Here is a 25,844-nt window from a genome sequence, read left to right on the forward strand (position 1 = left end):
GATCTCCAGTGTCTTTCCTCTCTTCCGTTATCAAAGACCAAAAATTTCACAGCACTGTGTCAAAGGAGGAGGATTTTAGAATGATGTTTTTAGCATTGGTTTGTAAGGAATTGCTTCTTCCATTGTACATTTACACAGCTACCAAAGCCTCCCTGGCTTCAGGTTGTCATCTAGTGCTTCAATGAAAGCTTTCCACTGAGAACAAATAAGAATCTAGGAAGCAATCAGAACTCTTGGGCACCTGTGAACTTCCCACGGCTATTGTGCAATATTATTTTATAAGACTCTGCTAATATCTGTTTACAAACCTCTAAAGACACACATGAAAGCAAGAGGGAGTGCCATGTGTCTTGCAGGGGAGGAGGGATGTTGGGAAACAGAATGGGAGTGACATTACTTCTCCTCTTAGTTTCCCTGGATGGCTTTCTATAACCCTGGTTGCTTGGTTGTTGGTGAGACTAATTCCCTGCCTTAGAGGGTTTACAAGTTAGATGAGAGTCATCACTGAAGTCCAGGAGAAGCAAAGGATGAGGGTGAAGAACGGAGGGATTCGTTGATTTTACAGAGGTGTTTTGAGGCCAGAAGAGAGCAGAGAAAATGTACCTCACACCTTGAGCTTTGGGATAAAGTGCAGGAACCTAAGTACAGTGTGGAAACCTGGGCAGCAGAGGTAAATAGAGACAGCAGGGGTTCAGATACAGATACATCCTTTTGGCTGAGAGGGAAGCATTTTGTTCAGACTCACACAGACAGAAAGAAGGCAAAGTTACTCCTTTTGTGTAAAGCTTTGTTGAGAGAACATGAAAGCACAGACAGGCTGTTTGTTCATGGAAAGCAAAATTGGCCAGGCTCTGCAGTGAGTTCACATCCTCAAACAATGGCCATGTGAGATTAGCAATCCTTAGCAAAGGAGCCACCAGCATGGGTCTGATCTCTTTATCTTCTGTATGTTTGTCATGCTGTTAATTTTTATGAACAAGCTTAGCAAATAAAATTCACTCCACTGGTGGATCTTTTCCCAGGAATGAATATATTTGTTCTCAGGGCAACTCCACCAGCTAAACAGTGACAACTCACTGCAGAAGTCGTCACACTAAATCAGAATATGTCTCACATGGAAAGGTTTTTCTTTCAGAAGGGCATGGAACAAAATGTGAAATAAATCCTCAATACTCAAATACACTATGGGGCAGAGTTTGTATCTATGGGCTGGCAGTATTCCTACAAAGGAATGCCTGTGTTCAGCAACATCTGGCATGGGTTCATATGCACTGGCTAGGCTGAAGTCAGCATGGGAGCTGTGGGGGCTCAGGACTGTCAATATTGAGGCCAGACATTTTGCCAGGTTACTACAGTAACCTGTTACAGAACAAAGTGTCCCTAAATAAGAGACTGGGACTGAAACACAGAGTGCAAAGCTCATGCAGAGCTCATAGATGCCTGTGCTCCCCTTAACCTGAAGGAACATAGCTCTGTGTGCACTGGCGGTGGTTCAGGTCTGAGGCAGGTGGGGCAGGTGGGCAGTCTGAGATGAGATTCACCACACCAGAGCTGAGATCTTTACCTGGAAGACAGCTCTATGTCACAGCTAATTAGTGCAGCCTCCCTATATAGCCACTGGAAAGAAATAGGCACCTTTCAGGAACAATTCATCTGACTTATTTCATCTGACTCATCCAAAGATGACTGCTTTGGAATTCAACAAGTTGCAGGCTTAAAACCCCTGTGTCTCTTCTCTGACCTCAGACCTCTGCTCAGATATAGGCATATTCACCTGATGCATCTCTCTGTCCTATCAAGTCTATAAATTTAAAATTATTATTTCAGCAGGTTGGCACAGCCAGGGTTGAGGAAGCCTTTCCTATCTACACAGTTTCGCCCAGCTATCTAAATGGAATTGGACCAGATTTCAGCTGTTAATGAGGTCCTATGCTATTTTAGTCTTTCAGCCCTTCTTTACAGGCATCTTTAAACCTGTATTCCATTAGAAAAGGCCTAATGCTTACAGTGAAACAAGTCAGAGGCCATTTGAAAACAGCTGACCTGGGAAGGAAGAGAGACAGTTGATCTTCATAGGGGTAGTTGGACCTTAGAACTCATCACTGAAATGCATTTCTGCCTTACTCATGGGGTGCAGATTCAGAGCATCCTGCTCCCAACTTCCCCAGCTGACTAACGTGGGATCCTAGCACCACGGCTGTGTATGCCACTCACATACTCACTCAGCTTTGCTTTTGTCCAAGAAATCAGATTGAGGTTGTGATGACAGCAGCCTGCCTTGGAAGGAAGAGCTGAATAGAACCATACAATTAAAATGAAGCTCAGCAATTTATTTCTCTTGCACATAATGGGCTTCTCCATCCACAGTTTTCCCCACCAGAGAAGAGTATGTGGGGCTCCAACACTTTGCTCCAGGTAGGGAATGAGGGAATCACCAGTTCTTGTTTTTCCCCTCGGAGGGAGAAGGATCCAATATCCCTCTTTCTGCCCCGTGGTCTGAAACTAAGGTTTACAGAGACTGGGGGAAATGCATGAACAGATTATCAAACACATTAAATTTGCAGCCAGGGGGGAGGAAGAAAAGTGGCAGAATTTTCTCTCACCCAAACTTCATTGCAACTGTTACCACCCAGCTGCTGGGGCAAAACTACATATACACAAATAGCTCTACTCCTCTGCTCTTCCTTCATCCTGTGCAGACCCCTCTGCACTGCAAGGAGGGCAGTGCCAGACCTCAGTTTGCCACGGAGCTTGATCATCCCAGGAGAGCTCAGGGAACTGCTCTGAGATGTTTCAGCATCTTGGGGTGCTCCATCCACCTTCTCCTGGCTAGCTGTCTCTTCCCAGAGCTCCTTGCAGTTATGTCGTCTCCCTCACCCACTGTCAGTACCATTATTGAGCCAGAAACTCCCTGAATTTGTGCTACATAAAGGGGAGACAAAGAGCCATCTCCTGCTGACATTATAGCTGTACATGTCTGTGTACTGCTGTGGGATGCTGTAGAAAAAACAGCAAAAAACCAGAATATTGAACCCACATAATCAAGCCAGTTCCACCAAGCTGCTTTCAGGGGCTCCTGTGAGCTGCTCTGTCTATAAAGTCTGTGCCATAGCCCAGATCTCTTTGCACAGCATGTGTTTTGCTGGCTGGTGTGCACCAGCTGTGTGTATGCTAAGCGGGAAGATCCCAAAAGCCGGCAGCCCTACAAATCCCCTCCTCCCAGCCAGCCGCAGTGTATAAATACAGCCACTCAGACCTTGTTTGTGCTGGAAGACAAGGCTCCCTGCAGACAATTTATTGCAGCCTTCTCAGGGTGGCCCCCTGCTCTGTTCACCCGGGGGAAGGTGTAATAAATTGCCTGCAGGGAGGCTGTGCTCCTCAGAGTCTCTTTAGAGATATGAGAAACTTCTGTCCAGTCAGAAGATTTACTTGTGTGAAAACCGACCTTTGCTTGAGGAGGGGAACTAATGGGGCTCTGCTACTTAGCACACAGCTCTGAGCTAAGCCATCCATTACACACACATCTTAATAGCAGTCTGGCTCTTGAGTCCCATAACATCATTTCTGTTTTCTGCTTAACTAGGAATATATTTGTATAAGTGAGCTATTGAGAGAAGGGAATAAGTCGTTTTTTCCTTTCCATTCAGCCACCCAAGGGGGCAGAAAAAAACGGCACTCTGAAAATTTGTTGTTTTGAGACACATTTTGAATGTGTTGATGCTGACAGCATTGTCTTGTCTAATTTTGGGAAGCATTTAGACTGCATGATAGGTACTATGCAGAAATGATGGATTCTGTCAGTGTAGGATTTGTAGCTAATTTGGATCAAGCTGCAATAGCTGTGTCAGTGCCTACACATAGATTCTCTGACTGGGTCAAAGTCATGCACACATTGTTTCTGTTTTCACTGCAATTTGTGTATTCATACCTGACACCAATGGGTGTGATGGGCTGTCATCTCAGAGGGGTCCTGTCACCATGGCATTGACCAATGGCTGAATCAGTAAATAAGTGACCCTCATGCCAGCTTTGACAGATAAATCATACCTTCATGTGCTTCTGACAACACATGAGACAGCTGGAGGGATTTCTATTCCTAAAATGGTCCGAAATCCTCATGTAAAAGATGCTATCTAGATGCTGAGGGATGGTGTTATGCAAGACAGTGCACCCAGTGAGTTACCTCTAATTGCCAAGATGTGACCCTTGGCAATGACCAAAGAGCAGGAAAGGGCTGTGCTGATGCTCAGGAGATTGAGGGGCAATTCCCCTGGTGACTGAGGGAAAAGAGGAGCAAGGCAGTGTGCTGCTGTGATCCAGTCACTGCCCTCACCTCACATTGGGACAGATAAGCACATCACTCAAGCCAAGAGGAGCTGTAACAGCTTTTGTACAAAATCACATTTTTTTGCACAAAGATGCACTTCTCTTGCAAGCCAAGCTAAGCTCCAGGGGACATTGCAGTGGTGGAGCAGTTTACAGACTATGTTGAGCTGGGTTTGCTGCATTTATTGCTTGGGCAGGCCGGGTTCCTCATGTAGGTAAGGGGCAGAGGTGCCTTTGCTTGATGCTGTAACCAAATATGAGGGAGAAATGTAGTTGCACTACCACCTTGATTCCTTCCCTTCTCTATGTTCATACTGGAGCACTTGGTATTCTGCAAAGGATATACAGCCTGAAAGAGACAAAGAGAGTTGGTGCCTATATATTCCAAAGTAGATCCCTATGTATTTTGTACATGGAGAGGATGAGGCATAGGAATGAGCAAATATCCCCAAAGCACGTGGTTTTCCAGGGATTCAATGGGCCAACATCTTAGAAATACTGAGAAAAATGGATTGACAGTAGGTAAAGATGCAGACAACTTCATAGTATAGTGCAGCTGGTGAGAAAGAGAGAAGGAACAGGCTCAGGTTAAACAATATCCACAGCTTTTTATTTTGTTAGCTGCAATTCCCTGTATTTCTGGAATCAAATTCACCTCCAGTGTTAAGGCTTCCCCTGCAATGAGGTAAAAATTGACACAGGTCTCTCTTGCTGCCTCCTGCCCCCTGCATACCAATCCCTGGTGCTGGATGAGGTGGACCTGAGCATGGCACAGGCACAGGAGACAGGACATGGGATTCAAAGCAAATTGAATGCAGAAGGGGAGGTAAACTGAGCTTTTAAGCTGGTTTTCATTCCTGACTGATTATTTAACAGGCCAACTATTTAGCATAAGCATTGTCTGCTTTTAAGTGTCAGCACTTAAAAGTCCACCCTTGACTATTAGCAAACAGGGCTGGAACATAAAAGGAGCTGTGCAGCCTGTGTTGCTCAGAATACTCATTTAGTATGAGACACTGGACATAATGACATCTGCATTTAAGTCCATTACACCAACATATATGATTTTTCTTTTCCTGGTTAGCAAATGGCCTCATATTTTTCAAATTATCCTCCAAGGTTCTCTCATGGTGAGGGATAATGAGCCAGACCCCAGGATGGATGAGGCAGAAAAGGGATGTTCTCTTTTACCCATTCCTTTGTAATAATGAAATAAGGAGTAGTCCATTGACGGGGTCACTGAGTTCTGCTGACAGCTCTGTCCTGCACCCCAACCAGATCAGAGTCAGCCAGTTGGGAAGGACATGGATTATATAGCTCCCACCAGACTCAAACTTCACAAGAATGAGGATGGTATCACTGCCCCAGGAAATACAGACACCTGAAATAGGCAAGACATCCATTTGCTGTGGTCATGTTTTGAAGTACCATTATGTTGACGATCACAGTGAAATTTTTTTACTGTTTGGCAGGTTCTGCTTGGAAGTAAACACATGGGCTTGTGCTCTCAAATGCTGTGACAGTCTATCTGGCCAGTCAGCAACTCGATTGCAGAGTCCCTGCTAGGTGATAGATGGCCAAGTTCAGGCTGTTCAGCATTGAATCAAAGGCAGTGCTAAATATTTTGTATTTCACATTTTCTTTTGGTGTATGGAGATAATGAGTGCTGCTCATTTTTTCTCTCACTGTACACACAAGCACCCCACCAGCTCAGGTGCTTGGCAGTCCTCAGTTCTTCTATTCCCACTGCAAGGACAGAGCACTAGTGTTCAAACACCTTCCCAGCACTGCTAAATTCGCCCATCTGCATACACACACATACCTGGGTTCACAGATGAGACCAGCAGCAACAATAAGGGACTCTCCATCTCCTGACAAACCACTTATCAAACTGGTGAGTCCAGGACCCAGTCAGGCATTTCTCTGAGCCATGAGTCAGAGGTAGATGGGCTTGTGTGTAATGCAAGGGAGAAATTGTGGTAGTACCAGTTTCCCCTCACCCAACAACTGGGGGTTTCCACAAGCACCACAGTGAGTCTGTGCTTGACTGTTTACGATGGGAATTGCCATTCATCACGGCATGAGGGGGCTTAAGCTGTCTCAGAGGAAGCTGTCAGTTAACCAATGCTTAATAGAGAGCAATGTGATCAGTATGAAACACGTCCTCACAGCTAAAAAGCCTTAAACGTTTCAGATGCAGCAGCTTCTGAAGCCTTCCAAGACACCTTCTGCAGTACTCATTATTATTTCTCTGCTGCTGAGAGGAAGCAGCCAAGATAGGCACTTTGTGTTCATTATTCAGCATAATATTCACTGGTCTATTTAATTAATGCTTAGAAAATGTACTTGATGAATTACAAGTTACTGGGGGTGGGGAGGGAGGAGGAATGCAGAAATAGATTAACACTGGCTGATCTTTTAAATTTTCTCGAAAATTATTCCTTTGGTTTTACACTCACCAAGTCTCATGGGGTGTTCTCCCTTCCTGCAGGCAGCTAATTTCTCACAGGCACAGTTGCTGGCTATCCTAGAACTTCTTGTAGGAGCTGCTGGAGGCAAAACTATTTGCTGAGTGTATTGCAAGAGATGCAGGTAGTGGAGCAGAGGTCTTGGACACATTGTACTGCCTGTTTGCCTGTCCAGCTTATCCATTATGTCCCAGACACATCAGCTTCACATCACATGAAGGAATGCTGCTCTCTAGGGAGTCCTCAACAGAAATCTGAGAGCTGCCTCTCAAAACTGATGATCTTGAAACACGCTTTGAAAGGTTCCTAAGCTTAACAGGCAAAACAGACAGAGGGGGACAGAGAAGGGAGGGGTGTTTTCCAAGCCCAGCTCAACAGCCCAAGCAGCTAAATGATTTTCTGAAGGTCACAAAGGAAACCTGTGTCCAAGTTGGGAATTCAACCCAGATTTTGTTTGCTTGGCTCATTGCTTTAGCAGCTGGATACTCCTGCCTCCCTCCTTAGTCATTGATATTGGTCATTTGAAAGTGTGGGTTCCTTCACTGTGTTCATAAAAGATGGAAACAGGAGGAGATGTGACATAAACTAGTCATAACTACAAAAAAAGAAGTATCTTTCCCTGCCCTTTTTATTGTTACTGCACCAACTGTGAATTCAGGGTAATATACTCCAGTTCAGGTTTTCTGAGCTTGCCACACAGAAAATCCCACAAGAGTTCCCTTTGCAAATCTGTGCTCTTTTAAGTAGCACCAGTTTCTTTGTACACATGTTCCGCATTTGTCTGGGTGCATGTGTAAGAGCCAGTAGCTCTCCAGCTTACTCTCCACTCTGGAGATCACTTGCGAATCAGGCTTTCTTTGTGAGATGAAGCATCATGTGCAGACTCTATGTTCCCAGAGATTTAATTTTGTATAGAAAACGATCTATGTCCATGCGGAAAGCCTTGGGAAAGCTCCCTGCAGCCTTAAGAAATGCAATATTGCCCTCTAGTGATGATGAGAATGGTCGTGGTTGAGCTGGTGAAACAAAAAGCTTTTTGGCTAACCTTCACTGGAATTCAAAATGGAAAAAAATGTTCCTGTTTTCTTCTAACCTTGGAATAAGAAAACCTACCATCATAACTCAGAGAGCACTGGTAGCAGCGATAAGAAGAGAAGGTTGTTCAAGAACCACAGAATGTGTAAAATTACCATTATTCTCCATGAATTCAGCAGAGGGGAAACCAGTTGCATTCAGAGAACAGATCTAGTAAGAAGGTTCCTTTTTTAATGCATCAATATTTTGCATTTGTAAAGTCAAGTATATTTTTTATTTAAAAAAAAAAAAGCCATTTTAAGGACAAGAGGTGAAACAGTGAAAACCAGAAAAAAACAAGAAAAAGTTTAATCTTGTGCTTCGTAATCACTACATTCAAATGTTTTTGGTGTTTTGTGGGTTTGATTGGTTGTTGGTGTTTTCTTGGGGTTTATTTTATTTTATTCAGGTTTTATTTTTATTTCTCTTCTGAAGTGAGAGAAGGAAGGATAATACACTCAGGAGCCCTTCAGCAGATGAACAAAATGTTTCTCTCTCTCTAATGAGCAAGGGATTGGTTCTGCCTGTCAGGAAATAAAGTGTTTTGAAGAGCCTTCAGAAGACACTTAGGAGCACTACAAAGCTTTGACCTTTGCCCCTAAGAAGGTTACATTTTAGGCCCTGGACTCTGCAAACAGCTGGATGTGGACAATCCCTTCAGCACTTGTGTGAAGCCTCAGGAGTGTCCGAGGTCTGTCTGCTCCCAGACAGCAGGGTCAGGGAGTGGGGTTTCTCTGTAACTGGACCCTGCATGTCAACCCAGATTTTTAAGGAATTTGGATTTTTAAAAAGTCCCTGGTGCAGACACCATTTCCCTGGCACCTTCCCTATTCTAATTGCCTCTGACAAGGTACGATAGCACTGGAATTTATGTAAGGAACATTGCTGTCACTGCACTGCAACTTGAAGATCACTGCCAAACAGCATTAGCAGACAGATCCATTTATTTTTCCTTACCTAAACACTAAGTAAATCCAAAATTCACCTTAACATTCACTGAACATATCCAGGTTTTCTCTATTACTACAGGAACACACAACATACCACTACAGAATGATCAGTCAGTAATATTGATAGTATTCAGAGCATTTTTTCCCCCCCCAAAAAAATGTCTCAAGGCAGAATTAAGGGCAGGAATCAATCTTCACGAAGCTCTCACAAAATTCGTCAGACCTTCAGAGCAGGCAGGACATGGAGTGATGAATAAATTCATACATATCATGGGCTTTCAACATAATTGAAAATATTTGGGGCTATCAGCCAATGCAAATGAGTGGGTTTTTCTGACACTGAAGGTTTGAGCTTTTTCTTGAATTCTGAGAAGTCACTCCAGCTCAAAAAAATTAGATTATGATCATTCCCTGTCATCCCTAACATTGTTATTCATGGTACTGGTAAACTGTGCAACATTATTAACTACTGCCTTACTGTGAGACCATGGATACAGTATGTAAAGAACCCTTAATCAAATTTGCTTTATGCAGAGCTGAAGGGGACAGGGAAGGAACACAGAAGTGCATAGATGAATATTTTACAAAATGCAGGTTAACAGCAAAAATTTGTTGTGATGGGTAAAGAAGTGATGAAGAAATGGTGAAAATGTGATGGTAAACAAAGGTGAAGCTTACAAGAAAACAGAATAAAGGTTTATTTTAAATCTAAAAAAATAAAACAAAGGATTATTTAGAACCTAAATCAACCACCTGATGATCCAGTTCCTTTGGTATGGCTGGGGTGCTGCTAACCACATCCTGGAGTATGCACAAGCCTCCTTCACCACCTCAGACTGCTATAAGGGAAGAAAGTTCATTTTTAGTACATTCATCATGACTCCATTGACCACATTTTTCATTGTTCTCTCGTGTCTCACCCCTATGGCTTTCCCTTTCAGGTTCTACATTGAAAGCATCTCCTATCTGAAGGACAATGCCACCATCGAGCTGTTTTTCTTGAACGCCAAGTCCTGCATCTACAAGGTGAGGATTTGGAGAGCTGTGGGTGGCACCGGAGTGGGCTCAGACACCTGGATCTGCATTTCCTGCCCCAAAATTGACACTGGTCACACCTGGACTTCCAGATACAACCTCCTTCTCCTCCTTCTCCTTCTCCTTCTCCTTCTCCTTCTCCTTCTCCTTCTCCTTCTCCTTCTCCTTCTCCTTCTCCTTCTCCTTCTCCTTCTCCTTCTCCTTCTCCTTCTCCTTCTCCTTCTCCTTCTCCTTCTCCTTCTCCTTCTCCTTCTCCTTCTCCTTCTCCTTCTCCTTCTCCTTCTCCTTCTCCTTCTCCTTCTCCTTCTCCTCCTCGCACATCCCCTCACTCCTCTGTCTCCAGCTGCCACCTCCCTTGGCAGCAGCTTTCCTCTCAGAGAGCGGTTCTGGGGTGAAACAGCCCTGGAAGTAACTCTTGTGGCTGGCAGGAGGGAATCTGCAGTGCTGAAATTATAGACTGGCTTGTATTTATGAGGAAATGTCTGGTTTTGTGCTAAAAACGCGCCCTAGGCCGAGTGGCTGCCGTGAGGGTTTCGGGCCCGCAGAGGGCGGCAGCGCGGCGCGGCGCCATCTGTGTGAGGGGAGAGTGGGAGCGGCAAGGGTGGAATGGCCTCAGTTGGGAGGGAACCGCCAGGATTGTCGAGTCCCGATCTTGGCTCTGCACACACAAACCCCAAGAGTCCCACCATGTTCCTGAGAGCGTTGTTCAAACGCATCTTGAACTCTGTGCTGCGACCACTGCCCTGGGGATCCTGGTCCAGTGCCCAACCACCCTCTGGGTGAAGAAGCTTTTCCTGACATCCAGCCATGTGTCAGTTTCATGTGTCAGTTTCTTGTCATTCCCTCAGCATGTCACTGTTCACCACATTAGAGCTCAGTGCCTGCCCCTCCACTTCCCCTCATGAGGATGTTGCAGATCACCACGAGGTCTGCAATATTCTCCAGGCCGAACAAGCCAAGTGACCTCAGATTTGTGGGACAGAAGGAGTTTGTGGGTTTCTGCGTGAGTGGAGTAAAGGTGTCTGTGGATGTGCACCGAAGATCACCTTTCACAAGCCATGCACTGAGGAATGTTTTTGTGTGAGTAATTGCCTTCTCTGGTACACTCCTGGAAGACACGGCTGCTGTCCCTGGCCCTGCAGCTCAGAGCAGCCCCTTGCAAGGTGCTGTCTGTGCCGGAGACAATGACATGTGTCCTGGCACATCCTCAGCTTGGAGGGCTGCCCGCAGCAGAGCCATGAAAATGATGCCTCTCATGCCACAAGCCAGCTGTACATGGCAAGGTCTGGAAAACCAACCAGCCCCAGACCACACTGAGGTGGAGATTGGCAGTGTGCAGACTCAGCCAGGTGGGCTGGATGTCTGGGACTGGGAGAGGTTTGTCAGCAGCTGGGATTCCCTGGGAGGATCCCTCCTACCTCCCTCTGTGCTGGCAGAGGCCATTCCTGTGACTCACCTCCATCTGCCAGAGAGGAAGTGGTAGGAAAAGACAGATGTAGTCAGGGATTGTTCCACCATCCCACAACCCTCAGCACGTTTGTGACCTGCTAAGCCAAGTAGATTACACCAAATCTGGAGCCTCACTTGACGTTTATATGTCCTAAAACTCAGGGACTAACTTTGTATTTTCTAAAATGCAGGGCAGAAGCCAGAAAATGCCCTTTTTTCAGTGCCCGGGAACTAGGCAGGGCTACTGAGCTGAGCTGTGCAGTGCTTTGCTCTCGCCCTAGGCTGCAATTAGATGTGCTTAGTCAGCCCTCTCCAGCAACAAGCTCAGTGAGCATCACGTTTTGGTTTCTGGGGAAAGTTCCTTTTTGAAGTGCTGCCAGGAAAAGCTTACACTATTGTTCTTTTTTTGGAGAAAGCTTAATAAGAAGAAGAACAAAATAAAGAAAACAAAGTGCCTACAGATCTAGGTTGGTCTATTTTAATCTGACCTCTCCTGAAACCGTTACTTTGCATATTAGAGCTGAGTGTCTCTATCCAAAAATAGCCCTGCTGAAGTCCGAATCTCCTATGCAGATCCTTCTCCATTTGACATCCAGCCACAATAAGCCATGCTGTGCTATTAAAAAAGGCACTGAATTTGAAAGTTTGGTGCAAAGTATCTGCTAAGACTCAGGACAAGCACCCCAGCCTGGCAGATTCCTCATAATGAATGTAATGTTGTGGGGAACTTGTGTCTAAGCACAGCCCGTGCTTGTCATTCCTGCAGCTAGCACATGATGTCGCATGCTGCCAAACCTTGAGAGCTTCCTTGTTGCACCAAAAGTTTCCGTGTTGGACTTCCCATGGATACCTCCACCCTTGGCTCCCCTGCGGCCCAGAAAGACCAATGAGTATGAAACAAGTGTGGTTCCTAACACTGTGCTAGCACCTCAGACCTTCCCCTGTTGATTCTCCAGACACACATCCTCAAACATCCCCTTGCTCAGGGTGGGAAAGAATAAAACTGAGGTCTAGTTTGGGACTGCTGGTCACTGGATTGCCAGCTGACCCTGTGTGGGGTGCTGCACTCCTCTGGCTGTGCCCACCACCTCCACTCACCAACCCTCTTGAGTAGTGAGACAGTTGTGAACCCACACACCCAATCCCTTGGACAGGACCAGCAAGCCACTTTTGCCCAGAAAGGCCAAGCCACATTTGTACTACCAAAGCAGACAGGGCTTGGCATCAGGCACTGTCCCTTGATCAGACAGACTGTTTAATCACTCGCATATTCTGGCATGAATTTTGGCCTGTGCCAACTAGCTCTGCCCCAGGCGTTGCTTCAGTGCTGATCAAGGATGCGCACCTGTTCCAAATAGGCAACACAGTGGTGGAAACCCCATCTGGGACTGGGGGAGAGAGGGTGAGTGTTTAGTCATGAGCTGCACTGCACCCATGTAGCCTTGGGGCCAGAGAATGGGCTCTGGCCCACTTCACCTGCCAGTACAGACTTGCCATAGCATCAACACATGGTTGCACGGGCTGATTTGTCCGTGCCGTGCCTGATGCTTCCACACAGGAGGAAGAACAGGTGCTCTGGTTCTACTCTGCATTGTCCCTTGCTATGGGATGTGACTGATAGCCCTAGCCTGGCCCTGCCTGCAGCTAAATCAGCCTCTTGCACCAGCCGCTTCCCTTGGCACAGGCTCATCACTGGTGCAGGTGCCTGCATGACTCAGGCACTTCAGCTGAGAGGGGAAAGGCGTGTTTATCGCCCGTAGCAGAGCTGCTCTTCACTCCCCAAGGAGTTGTTATGAAAGAGGTGAACTTATTTTAAAAAGCTGGCACTGGTGAAAGCCAAGGACACCTGGATCTTATCCTGTGTTTTGTTCCCTTTGTTTTTGATTTTGCCAGAGACAAGCCAATGCAGCAATTGTGGCTTGTAAATGAGGTGTGGCCATGACTTGGCTGGAGCATGGATCATAGCAGTGATCTATATTTAGATCACTCGTTTCTTGCCAGATGAAGTGAAATATTAAAAACAGCAGCTTAAATAAATACAACAGAAAAACCACTACAGGAATGAGCCGAACAGTGACCCAGTTTACTGGGCCATGTCCATAGGAGACAATGTAGGAGTTGTAGTTGCAGAATAGAGACCTAAACATTATCTCTGTAAAAGCCCACTAGCTTCCCAAAGGCAGGGACCAGAGAGTCAGGAATAGCATTCTTGGCCTCCAGAGTAATGCTTGTGCCTCCCATCTCAAGCATCTTTGATGCTTGGACTGCATCCTGCACATTCCAGAGCAGTGCTTGGACCCCTTGTTTCTGTAACTTCTGTGTCAGGCACAGCAGAGGAGTCCTGAGATGATCTGTTGGGACCATCAGTGCTCTTCATGTGACCGTGGTGTCCAAGTAAAACCCTCCAAGATTGCTTTCATCAGGGGCAGGATCCTATAAAATGGAGCAAGGAAGATCTACCAAGAGACTTGCTGTCACAGCTCATTCTCAAATCATCCCCAGCCTCAGTGATTTTGGGGGTGAAAACGCCAAAACCAGGGCTCAAATCCTGCAAGAACAAATATGGTTCATTTTCCTGTGTTTACCTTTTGCAAGGGCCAGAGAAGTCCAGTGGGGGCTTTGATACCACCTCAGTATGTCAAAGACAAATTCTCATTCCTTGCTCCTGTGACCCAAGGACAAAGCTGTGTTCCCTTGAAGCATGGTCACATCTGAGGGCAAAAAATCTATATCCTAGACTGCTTTTCACTAAATCACACAAGAAAATAAAATGTATCCTGGCCCTATCCCTTCCACCTGTCTTCTCCTCACTCCTCCCCCAGGAATCCCTTCATGCCACATCCAGTTATGCTTCATTAACCAACGCATTACACTGAATATTTGGCTTTTTCCATATCTGAGTGGGCAGGTTCTCCCTCCCTTTTGTCTCCAGGAGCACAGGGAATACTTTGAAGCCTAGCCAAGGGAGAAAACTGGCACTGCATGCTTCACCATGCAGTAGTCAGGAGATGTATGTCTTTCTTACAGCAGCTCAACTCTCTTTTTCTTTCTTGTTTTCTTCACCTTTCAAGGAACTCATTGAGGTTGACAGTGAAGTGGTGTTTGAACTGGCTGCATACATCTTGCAGGTAAGCACCCGCCTTCCCTCACTTGGTGCTTCTTCATGCTGCATTAAATCTTTTGATTGACCAAATCCACAATGGATTGTGCAAGTGCAGGGGGTCCCCCCAGTTGCAGGAAAAAGATGTCTATGCACAGTTTTCATTGTTTCTGCCAAAATGAGTACAGAAGGCTCTCAAACTAGACCTCCCCACTCAGGGAGCAAGTAGTACTGGTCAACGTTTTTCATAGAGAAATGTGTTATGTTTGCAGCAGCACAGATATCCAAGACTTTGGGGTATGATGTACAGCCAGAGAAAATCTAAGTGATTAATGCAAATTCCTAGGTGAAATCCATATGCAATGAGTTTGTCCTCTAGTGACTTTAATTTCATTTGTTTTCCCAATGGGGCTTGGTCCTCTGATGAGCTACATAAGCTTCTAAATATGCAATTGTCTGTATTCTCCAACGTGGGTAGAATGGTTTAAAGACTTTTTGAAATACTGTATTTCAAAGTTCCATTCAAGAAGAGGAAAAAGGGTCAGAGAGCAAATGATCAAGCAGCGTTTGGTAAATGTTTGGATCCCAGAAGGGAACTTTTGAGTGGAGATGGGTTTTGTGAAAGTTCTGTTTTTAGAAGCATGACTGTGGGAGATCAGACGTAATTATCAGGTGATCCTTGTTTCCCCTCTCTTACAGTCTGTAGTTTTCATTTTTTTCCCATCAGCCATGAAGCTATGAGGAGCCATGTGAGCATGCAAACCAGCTCATCAGACTGCACTAATAAGTAACAATGTGGTGCACTTCTAGAGCACTTGCCATGTTAAAGAAGCAATTAATGTGTAGGGATTTGGACCTTCATTAAAATCATTTTATGTAACAAGAATGGAGTGAGAGAGTCAGGATGGAGGACTCAATTAGCAGCACGTTATAGAAATCACATATTGGCTGTTGGGGGAATACACATCAAACAACGGGCTCTTTGTGAGGAGCAGCAGTGGGGTTATGAATCTATTGTCTGCTCATCCTAGTGAATAACTTAGTGCTTAGTAATTGTACAGCCAGACCCGGAGCTGCCACTGTAACTAACCCTTGTTGCTGGGATTGTTTCTTGCCACAAACACAGGATGTTACGCTTATTCCTGTAGTAGTTTGATGTGTAACTTAATGAAAACAGTCAAAACAAGCCACACCTTTGCTGCTTGTAACAAGAAACTACTACAACCCGTATTTACGACAGGATCCAAGCAAAACAAAAGGAATCATACCGCATTTTGCTCTACTTCTTGCTGCAGCATTGGGTCAAAGCACTGAATTATGAAGAATATACCCAACAAAATTGTTTTTTAAATTCAGTATGCTCACACCCATGCAGGCCAGAGCATATCCTTTGGGCTTTGTTCCGTGTTGAACAGTAATTATGACATGCTGAAAGACTCTTTCCTATGAAGCAGAGAAGTGCTTGTCCGCCCTTTACTTCACTCAGAGGGAAAGATAGTAAAGGTCTGTCAAAGCTCAAGTGATTTAGTCTGCAGATCTATTTCAAATTGTTTTTTTACCAGAACAAATTAAAGTACAACCAGAGCTCTGAACTTTACCCCAGCCTCAGGACTGAAACACCACTGGACATGGGCTGGCAAGTTTTGCGGGTAAATGAATGGATGTAAAGACAAAAGACCTGAACACAAAGCCCAGTCCTTTTGGCAGTGGAAACTCCCTCACTGCACAAATTACATTCTTCCACTGTGCTTTCTGTGTAGCTGGTGGCAAATGAGGTGCTTTAACATGAATCATATGAAAGGCATATTGTCTTGTGGTAAATGGAAAATGCAAAATGTGTGCTAAATCTATTGCAGAGGGCACTCACCATATTTCGAGGATTCTCCAGGTGTGCAGTAAGACTAATCTAACTACTGTAATGGAGCATTATCCAATCCTTTAACATCAGGCTGTGATGGTAACAAATGGAAGTATCTAGATGAACAAGTAAGGGAGCTAAATACTCCCCGAAATACCCAACAAGGAGTTAGAGAAACCTGTGTCTAATATCCCCTTGAAAGCTGACAGCGAGCAAGCTTTTTGAAAGTCTAGGTACTAGAAAATGGCCAGAATACTTGTAAAAAAAGTCAGGGGAGTTGCAGTCTCAGAGGCTGCAAAACCACTGAGACTTCAGAGATTTTCTAGTAATGTAGCATTCAAAATTTCTTATTTACTGGCATTATCTCCTGTAGCATCTTAGGTATCCACAGCAGAATGAGGAATCATCTGGCCCTGTATTAGCTCTTTCATTTGTTAATCTGCCCAACTCACTGTATCATGGCACTTAACATTAGATACCGGTTCCAAAAAATGCATGAGGAATCAATTACAACAGGAAATTGCTGCTAAATGAATTTTGCAAATGGAAAATCTTGAACAGCCTTTTTTTTTTTTTTTTCCCTGTTTTTAATTATATATTTTAAATTTCTCTTCCTTGTTTCCTTTTTTCACAGGAGGCAAAGGGAGATTTTTCAAGGTAGGTGAACTTTAAAAGTTTTTGCCACTATGTGATGTGAGAATAAATCTGGTAAAATTCCTGTGTGAGACGTGTAACTCAGTTGTAGCTGTGTAGCAACAGGATTGCCTCTGTTAGCAATGCAACTATGTGTGCATGGCTAACATAGACATCGTGTTTCCTGACATAATTTCTTCACCAAACACAGCCTTTGACCAGAGCATGCCTTGCAAACAGCATTGTTTGCGATTTTGTTGTTGACAAATCTCATTATGTGGTCATGAAGTCCAGGAAATAGACTAGTCTTCGGAAGGAAATTGCTAGGAAATGACTCTAAAATCACAGTTATATCACATATCCTGCCAAAGGCAACATTAAAATTCCATCACTAATTGATATTTCAGTTTCACTGTTAATGAAATGCCCAAGAATTTTCCTGTAAATTGACTGTGTCTGTGATTTATGCATTGGTAGCCACCAAAGGTCAGATGGTTGTTTGGTGTCTTATGTGAGAAACATGGAAGTTCTTAGTGTGACACTCAGGAGAGCTGATGATGCTAAAAATTTCATATAGTCCATATTTTACTTTTGCTGACCTGAATGTGAGTTCAGCAGGAGGGCCACAATATCCATTAAAGTTAGTTTCAGAGAAGAAAAGAAATGGGCAATGGGGTTCAATTGTCAGGTGAGCCTAAAGAGTTGTCTTAATTTTGTCAGCATTAGGATATACTGAAACATGACTGTAATGACAGGAGGCCGTGAAGAGCAGGCAGGTTCCACTTTCTGGTGGATTGGAACTTCTAGCCAGCTAAAATGGTGACAAATCAGTGAAAAGGAACTGCATTGTAGATATCCCCTGCCCATCATGGAATCTGAGATGACATATGGTAGCCCTTGCTAAAAGGAAGTTTAAGCTCTGCCTTATCATTTCTCAAGACCTTAATGAACTTGCAAAATCCTGACATGCATCTGACCACAGAAACACAAACCCAGTCTTGCTTCATTTTTCAGTTCTGCCCAATTTGAAATAACTTGGCTATCAGCTCTGTTTATTTAGGGGGTACTGGAGTGCATGTGGCTCTAACTTTTCAGTCTGATTTTCAATGTACTGCCAAGTAGTCAATCTAGAACAGTTGTGCCAAGCAAAGTTTTGTCATTTCAACCTTGATAAACCACTGGTTTTGCTAAGAAGAGCAGTATTTTTTTCCCAGAATGTCTTGGTTATGGTGAAAACACACTGGGAAAGTGTATGTTCAGACTATGAAATGCAGAACAGAAAGGAATCAGAGAAAGCATTTTATCTTCAAGTACCTGTTTCCAGACCAGAAATGGAAGCAGCTGGTGGAAAGTCCACTTGCTTAAAGTTGTATGATGTCCTTTGTAAAAGAAATGTTTGAGTTTATCACGGTGTGTTTCTCTGGACCACAGAGAAATGAGGAATCTTCTCTGAGGGCACAGAAGATACCTCAAGCCATGGTGTTAACTGCTCCCACCATATCAGTGTGCCTGTCATCACCAGGCCCATTAAAACAATTCTGAGTTCTCTCACCTGTGAATCACAGTGGTTTGAAGTGGAAGGGGGATTCCTTACATGCAAGTCAGGCAGAAAAGGGGTGTCATAATAACAATTTGAGGGCACTGTCAGGGATCTTAATTCATAAATGGACTTTGGGGACAAAGCAATCTGCCAGTTTGAAGCCTGTTCTTGGAGGAAGGTAGAAGAATGCTGCCCTGATCCTCTATGGTCTAGAAGACTTAGCATCTCCCAGGGATGTCTGTCCAGCAGCTCCCATCTAATGTGCATTGACACAGTTTATGTGCTGGGTGAGATCCAGGTGCTACTGAAGTCAACATGAGGTTGTCGTGGTCAAGATTTTTGCCTGCTGAGATTTGTGGTTATCGTATCAGCAGGGTAAAATCTGGTAGGCAAATCAAGCCTCAGACCAGCCAGAGGAACTACAGATGAAGTTAAATGTTCTGGCTTCTCTTAGGGATCAAGTTAGCTTCAGTGTCTGAAATTAGTTGATGTTGAAGTATTGTTTAAAGTAGAAGTGAATACGCTTTGAAATAGAGAAGCTTTGCAGTTGTGATTGTCTTGCTGCTGAGATTTAAAGATTATATGTTGTGCATGGCAGCATATGTTGTGTGAAGGCTGAACTCTTGAACTCCTTTGTTTTTGAAGAAATAGTTTCATTCTAAAGAGTTGCATGCTTGGAACGCAGACTTCAGCTTTCCCACACCTGTCCTGTCTACTGCCACATCAGATTTATAGCCTGTGAGAATACAAGTTTCTCTCTGGCCCCCATCCAGAGAAGTGCATAAGCACTGGCTCATTTGTAGTGATGGGAGAATTGCTGTTCCCCATGGGAGCCTTGCTGTGAGTCACTGCCCATCACCTCAGGTGCTGGGACAGTCCAAGCCGAACTGTCACAGCTCCAGCTGCATGTTGGCACCTGCCCGTGGTGGCCGTGTGAGATTACCTCCAAACCCCCCTGCAGCCATGTGGAGCATCTGCAGCTGGTTCAGGACTCCTGAAAGCAGTTGCAAGTCTGCTCTTTGTGCCTCGTGGGAACTCAAAAAACAGAATTAATCTTACAAACAAATAGTCAGCTTTCTATCTCTGTGAACTTGACAGAAGGTCCCACTGCTGCTTTTGAGGAAATCATCCCACACCTCAGAATAATCAATATGCTCAGAGTACTCCTTTTTCCTTTTCCAAAAAAGCAGCTCATGGGTCATTTCAAACACAATCCTTTGGTATTATCATGCATGAGTCTGTTATCACTGCTTCTTGTCACCTTGGACATCACAGTGATTCCCAGATTTTGCTAAGCCTGGGGAACACACTCCAAGTCACCCTCAACTGTCTTGAAGTAAAATGCCACGACAGCCCTGACAGATGAGCTTAGCAGCTATAGTGAGCAATTAAGTCCTTTTCAATTTCTAATGTGTGTTTAATTTCGAAAACAAGCTCATCAGAAACCCTGAAATTCTGAACCTGTTTAGATCAACTAAGTATTTCTTAATGTTTGCTATGAGTGGCCTCATCCATCTCTTAGTTAATAAAGACTTAGGCATAATGAGGTTTAAAATAAAAAGCTTTTCTTGTAAGAAGTTCCTAGTCCTCTGCACTAAAGAAGAGCATTTTCACATTACTGAAAAAGAATGCCCAAATGCTTCAGCTGACAAGATTTAAATATGTTTACTTTTAGTCTGGAACATACCACTGAATTTCAGACAATCAAGTATCCCTGTTCGGCTGATTTGAGGTGGAACCAGACACTTAAGATTGATCTTTCAATATTAGCCGCCAACATTTTGACTTCAAAGGCACAGAATTGCATGTATAAAGCTCCTAAACTAGCACCCTGCAGACGGATCTAAAGTTTATTAGCTCAAACTAATCTTGTTTCTAGTTAGGAGCTGAGTCATGCTTGATTGGCAGAGCATGGGCAGGCCAAATTTCAGTTCCTTAGATGGACACAAATCCTACAGGTGTGACTCTCTTTAGGTCTACATAAAGGAATTACCAAGGCCTTGCTAATTTGTGGGGGAATACAGCATATTGTTAAAATAATTGAGATTTTTTTTTCCCCCCTAATATAATTCTGCCAGATTGAGAGTCCAGTCCCAAAATCTCTGGCAAACTCACACTAGCTTTGTTTTTAAATGTTCATAATGCAGTTCTAACAGCTTGTATGTCAAAGAAATGCATGTACTGACCATTTGTCCCTCAGTTTGGGGACAGGAAAGAAAAACCTCTGAGTAAAACAAAATCTTGAACCACTGGAGCTAGTTCCTTATTGCTAGATTTCTTCCAATTAAACAATATGAGACATTTCGGTGAACTCCAAGTATCTCCCAGAAATATATGAAAGAATAACAAGGGAAAAAAGCTAACAGCCAGTTTCCTGCTAGGCAGAATTTCACAATAATTTCAGCTTTTGAGTAGATGGTAATCTAACATAGTTTCAGTATTACTTTTCTTTTTGTGGAACCAAGTGACATTTAACCAATTAGAATGTATTAAAGGGTTAGAAAACCTGGGCTGCATTCTTGCAACCTAATAGTAAAGATCCTAAACACTGTACTTTGAAATGTACCATCTAATCTGAGAGTCTCTGACTCTGCATTTCCTCTTGCATTCTACAGAATTACCATGATGAGAAGAGTTGGTAACTTTAACCTGCAGTTTTGTTTTGTTACTGATCATTGTTATTACACATGCTGGAAAATGTATGGTTTTCCTGAGACAACTGCATATGTAATCCTGCTTAAAATTATTGCAGACATTATGCAAAAAACTTGTTTTTCACAAAATGTTTATGAAGTTCTAGGCAGGTCTTTTGCCCCCATGTGTAGATAAAGATCCTGAGAGGTGCTGATTAATTTATTTGGACTAGACTCATTAAACAGGCTACTGCCAGAACAAACCCAAGAAAAAGGAGTTCTGTTTTCTAGGTCCATTGTTAGTCAAACTTACTTCTGGCTTTCTAACCAGCTTTCAGGACCCTATGCAGGTGGCTTTTCCAGTTCAGTTTTCATATTGTTATTCAGTCCTTTAAATATTACCATTTCCACCATAGGGGGAAAAAGGAATAAAGTGGTCTAAGGGACACATAGAAAGTATTTTTGGAGCCTTTCCCCTGCATATTAATAAATCTGTATCCTAAACTGCCTTTTGTATATATCAGCCCTGGAGGCTGGACACTTTCAAATATAAAATAAATGCAGCACAAGTGACTGGATTAAACCAACACTTTCTAAATACAGTAATAAAATAAACACACTGAGCTATTTCACTAGAAAGAGCATGAAAGGCAGTATGTACAAAACCACTTGTGATCCTGCTGGAAACATTTTAAAAATTGAGGGGTTCAGTGTTTTACAAGGAGCCGAGAGGAAAGTGACCTCACGGCCACTAGTTCAAATTCAACCGGATTTTCTTTTTTTCTCTTTTTTGATTTGACATCTCTTTGGGAGTCTAAATTAATTTGTCTTGAGATGAGTCTTGCCAGAAGGTTTAGTGAATGCATGGACCACAGAATGAAATACCGTTTTGTTCCTGGAAGTGATTACCTGACATACATTTGGTGCTTTGAGGCTGTGAGGCACTATCCTTACGATATCTTCTAGGTGCTGAGCAGAAATGTTAATCCTGCCCAACATCACTAAGAATGTGTTTTTCTCTGATTCTTTAAAGATCTTATCACAGCACAGGTAAACTTTGTGCCTCACTGACAGAAAAAACACAGCTGACTGATGTTAGCCCTTTCTTTTATAGGAGCCATTAGTGACTAAGAGTTTTCCCCAGATTCTCAGGGACTGTTAGTCATCACTAATCTTGCCCTATTTGATTGGTTTCTGTGCTCAGAAAGTCCCTGTTTGGAACTCACTCTGTGCTTTCCCAGAAAAGTTTTGGAAATCTCTCAACTTCCTTCTCTGAGCAGCCAGCCTCAAAAAATCTTCATTTGAGGGCAGTGACTGCTGCTTGTCCTCTAATTGTCCCAAGTTCTATTCTTTTTTCCCAGTTTCTTTCAAAATGTCAAAAACCTCAGTAAGAGCTGAGTATGCACATGCTGTGGAGGAGACAGCTCTGGGCAGTAAACTCTAAAAAGCAGCAACTTGTTTTCTAGGCTGTCAGTCACAGAACAGCGTCCAGATCAGCAGATAACATAAAGCAGAGCAGCTTCATGTTCAGACTTGTGCAGATATTTACCTTCCATGGAAGAATAAATCTGAATAGTTTTTTAGCATTTGCACTTAGAAGAGAAGAGCTCTTTGATGGCCAAATGACCATGGGATTTGGGCAGGCCTTTTGGCTTGGCACAGGAGGTGTTACAGAGTGGTTTTCCATGTGCTTGGCATGGCAGTGGTTGCCTCAGTTCTTGTGTGCTATTCAGCACATCTTCCCTCTGCAAAATTTGAGCCTAATTGAGACTTGGGCATCTCTCACAGATTTGTCCTGACTAGAAGTTTGGTCTTGTTTTCAAACTACTTAATTGATTGTTAAGGAGCTACCATAATAATAAATAATAAATGTCTGTAGACATGCCCAAAATGCCAGGATTTATGTCAGTGGCTTACCCTATGGCCCAACCTAGCAATTAACCTGCAGACTCCAATTAAGACAAACCCACCTAGGTCTCAGGCAGAACCTGCTGCTGGGATGTGCAAATAGAGAAATGCTGTGGGAATATTTTTACAACTGAAGCAGTATCATCTCTCTACAAGTCAACATACAGACTGTCCCAGAGACAAGGATGAAACCCAGGGTGAGCTGGGATGTTCAAGAGCTCCTCGAGTCTTTAGCAAATGTCAGGACCTTTGGTCTACAGCCAGAGAGGTCAAGACTACCTGTCTGCCTGTTTACCAGCCCCATGGGAGACGTTGGTAGGCTGGGAAATCTGGGGCTCTGGAAGAGATATCTCTCTCTGCAGCTCCAGGACAGCCATTCTTTTGGGTAGGATAAAGGGAAGGGTACAAGAAGGGAGAAAAACTTGCTGGCAAGAAGCAAGCCAATAAACATGAATTCTTTGGCACTCCTCCGTGTCCTGTCTGGCCCTCTTGGCTGTGTATTTCTACAATTTTAAAAATTAATAGCAGCACTGCCTTCCTTCCCAAGCCTTTGAGGCTTTTTTTTTTCTATGTGAACACAATTCCATGTGTGTTTAAAAGTGGGAAGGGAGGCATTTTGGTTTTGTAGGAGAAAATCCCACGGTTTCATTTCATCTGTGTGGATCTGCCTCCCATTTCATGAGCTCCCCCTGCTCTCTGCTGCACAGTGATGCTGCTCCAGCTGGCCATTGTGGCCACTGGAGGTTGTAGGGAGAAGAATGTTAGTGAGGTGGTTGTGCAGGAAGGTTTTGTATAGCAGGACCCGTATTCAAAGTGGAGTCTTACCAGTGAAGATGTTATGCAAAGGACAGGTCACTGGGCAAGAGGTTAAGAACAACCTGTGATGCTAAGAAAATAAATTATTACTTTTTGCAGCAGTTTTTAAGGCATTAAATAAAGATGTATAATTGCAGCTAAAAGCATCACTTTCTCTTCCTCTTTTTTTTCCCTATATGAACATGTCCGTGACACCCTGCTCAGTGGCATGTGACATGGTGGCTTTTGTGTCCAGTCACTGGTAGGAAGTGCTTCAACATAACCATCTGGGAGAGCTTCTCTCCAATTTTGATAATAGAGGGAAAAGTTAACTGGGCTGCCATAAAACAAATAAAGAGAGGAGAAAAAGGAAACCCCAGTGCCTTTTGTTAAGAAGGAACAGATGTAGAGCCCTAGCAGCCTGCCAGCTAGGTCAAGTCATATCAAATATTGTGGTTGCTTTCTTGTAGCCTGATCCTCCTTTTGAACTCTCTTTCAGCAATGAAGTTGTAAGGAATGAATTAAAGAAGCTGCCAGCCCTTCCAACACCAGCACTGAAGGAGCATCCTTCTCTCGCTTACTGGTAATGTATCACTCATTCTCTGCAGTGTCTTGTGCAGGACCTGGCTCTGGCAGTGTGGTCTGAGAGTGGAACTGGGATGCAGAGATTCCTGCCTTCTGGCTCTGGGTCTGTCACTGACTCATTGCATGACTTAATACAAGTAGAGCTACCATCCTGGGCCTCAGTTTCCCCATCTGCCAAATGCCTGGCCAAAAATCCACTGTAAGTGTGCAAATATCCCGATGAAATCAAGACTCCTAATGTGCCGTTTACTTTCACAGCACTTTGCATTTGTGAAAGAGCTTTCCCAGTTGGAAATGTCAATGTTTTGCACTGCCCTGTGTTGAGTGATTCAGTTCCATCTTGCAAGTCCTCTCTGTACGGCACAGCTGAACTCATCTCCTTTTATATGAGCTCAGTGTTTGGAGGTGGATGCTCGTTTGCTCTGTCTTTATTGCACTGAAAAATAAGCCCAGGGTGTAGGAGCAGGGTCACTTTTAGATTTTACATGCCACACACATAGATTCTTTGTGCCACCCTGTATATATCCTTTTTATCTGTGCAAATAGGAAAGAGTTTGGGGAAAGACTATTCATTAAAGAGGAGATACTTTCAGTCCATTTTCTGCTTGTTGCTCTTTCATGTTTGCCTCTAAAGCACTAGGCTGTAAGCCTGGGGGTTGGATTGAACTTCTTTATCTGTTACTCTTTTAACTTCTGCATTTTGGTAAACTGAGGGTGGCAGGAGGAAACAAATCAGTTTATAGGCTATGATCGCAGTTCTTCTCTTTGCCAAAAAGTCATCCTCTTCTCCTAGCATGGCTACAACAGTAGAATTAACTGTACCGAATGTCAAGTCATAGGCAAGCTCACCTTGAGGTCTCCTAATCACTTTCTGAGAATATAAGGAGAGATTCAGAGTCCCCAGCTGAAATTAGGATCACTGACACAATAACTGTGGATTATCACAATCTCCTGATGTTTCTCTCTAAGAACCAAATCAAATCTTCATGAAAAATGGTAAATGTAGGCTGCCATTTCATTGAAGAAGAATGGTCTTCCTCTTAGGAGCATCTCTTTTTCCAAAAACTACTCAACACACTAAAAAGCAGTACATTTCCAGGTGGCCTAGCTGACTGACAGACTGGGAGCTCAAGCTGAAAGCCATCTCAAGAGGAGTGGTGGGAACAAGTAGGCATTGACAGGGAAAGTAAATCTGACCCTTCAGCAGCAACATGGCCTAAGGTCTTAATAAAGTGCCACATAGTGAGGAGAGCCATGTAAAATCCTCGTGCTCAGAATGTGAGTATTTGCATTTATACACAAGGTACAGCACTGCAGCTGTACTTAGTTTTGGGGGGGGGGGGTCTCATGTGACTGAGAACAGGTCACAGGTTGGGAAGGTGGTGTTGCCAATGGAGTAATAAAATCAGAGGCTACAGTCCTGTGACTCCCTTGTGATTTCATGTCAGTAACCAGGTCTCAGAGACCTCTTTAACATTAGTAGTTCATTA

General features: G+C 43.8%; 1 protein-coding gene across 11 annotated transcripts in view; it reads left to right on the forward strand.

The window, feature by feature from the left end:
• The window catches only part of FRMD4A (FERM domain containing 4A), a 357,641-nt gene that overhangs the window by 270,472 nt on the left and 61,325 nt on the right, over window positions 1–25,844 (forward strand). For all 11 annotated transcript variants that reach the window (XM_088165906.1, XM_088165905.1, XM_088165904.1 and 8 more), the window contains 4 exons: window positions 9,760–9,844; window positions 14,374–14,430; window positions 16,895–16,917; window positions 24,269–24,352. In XM_088165906.1, the coding sequence (XP_088022032.1) occupies window positions 9,760–9,844; window positions 14,374–14,430; window positions 16,895–16,917; window positions 24,269–24,352 (249 nt within the window). The remainder of the gene's footprint in view (window positions 1–9,759; window positions 9,845–14,373; window positions 14,431–16,894; window positions 16,918–24,268; window positions 24,353–25,844) is intronic.

This window comes from Sturnus vulgaris, chromosome 5, assembly GCF_052056855.1.
Source record: "Sturnus vulgaris isolate bStuVul1 chromosome 5, bStuVul1.hap1, whole genome shotgun sequence".
Taxonomy (NCBI): domain Eukaryota; kingdom Metazoa; phylum Chordata; class Aves; order Passeriformes; family Sturnidae; genus Sturnus; species Sturnus vulgaris.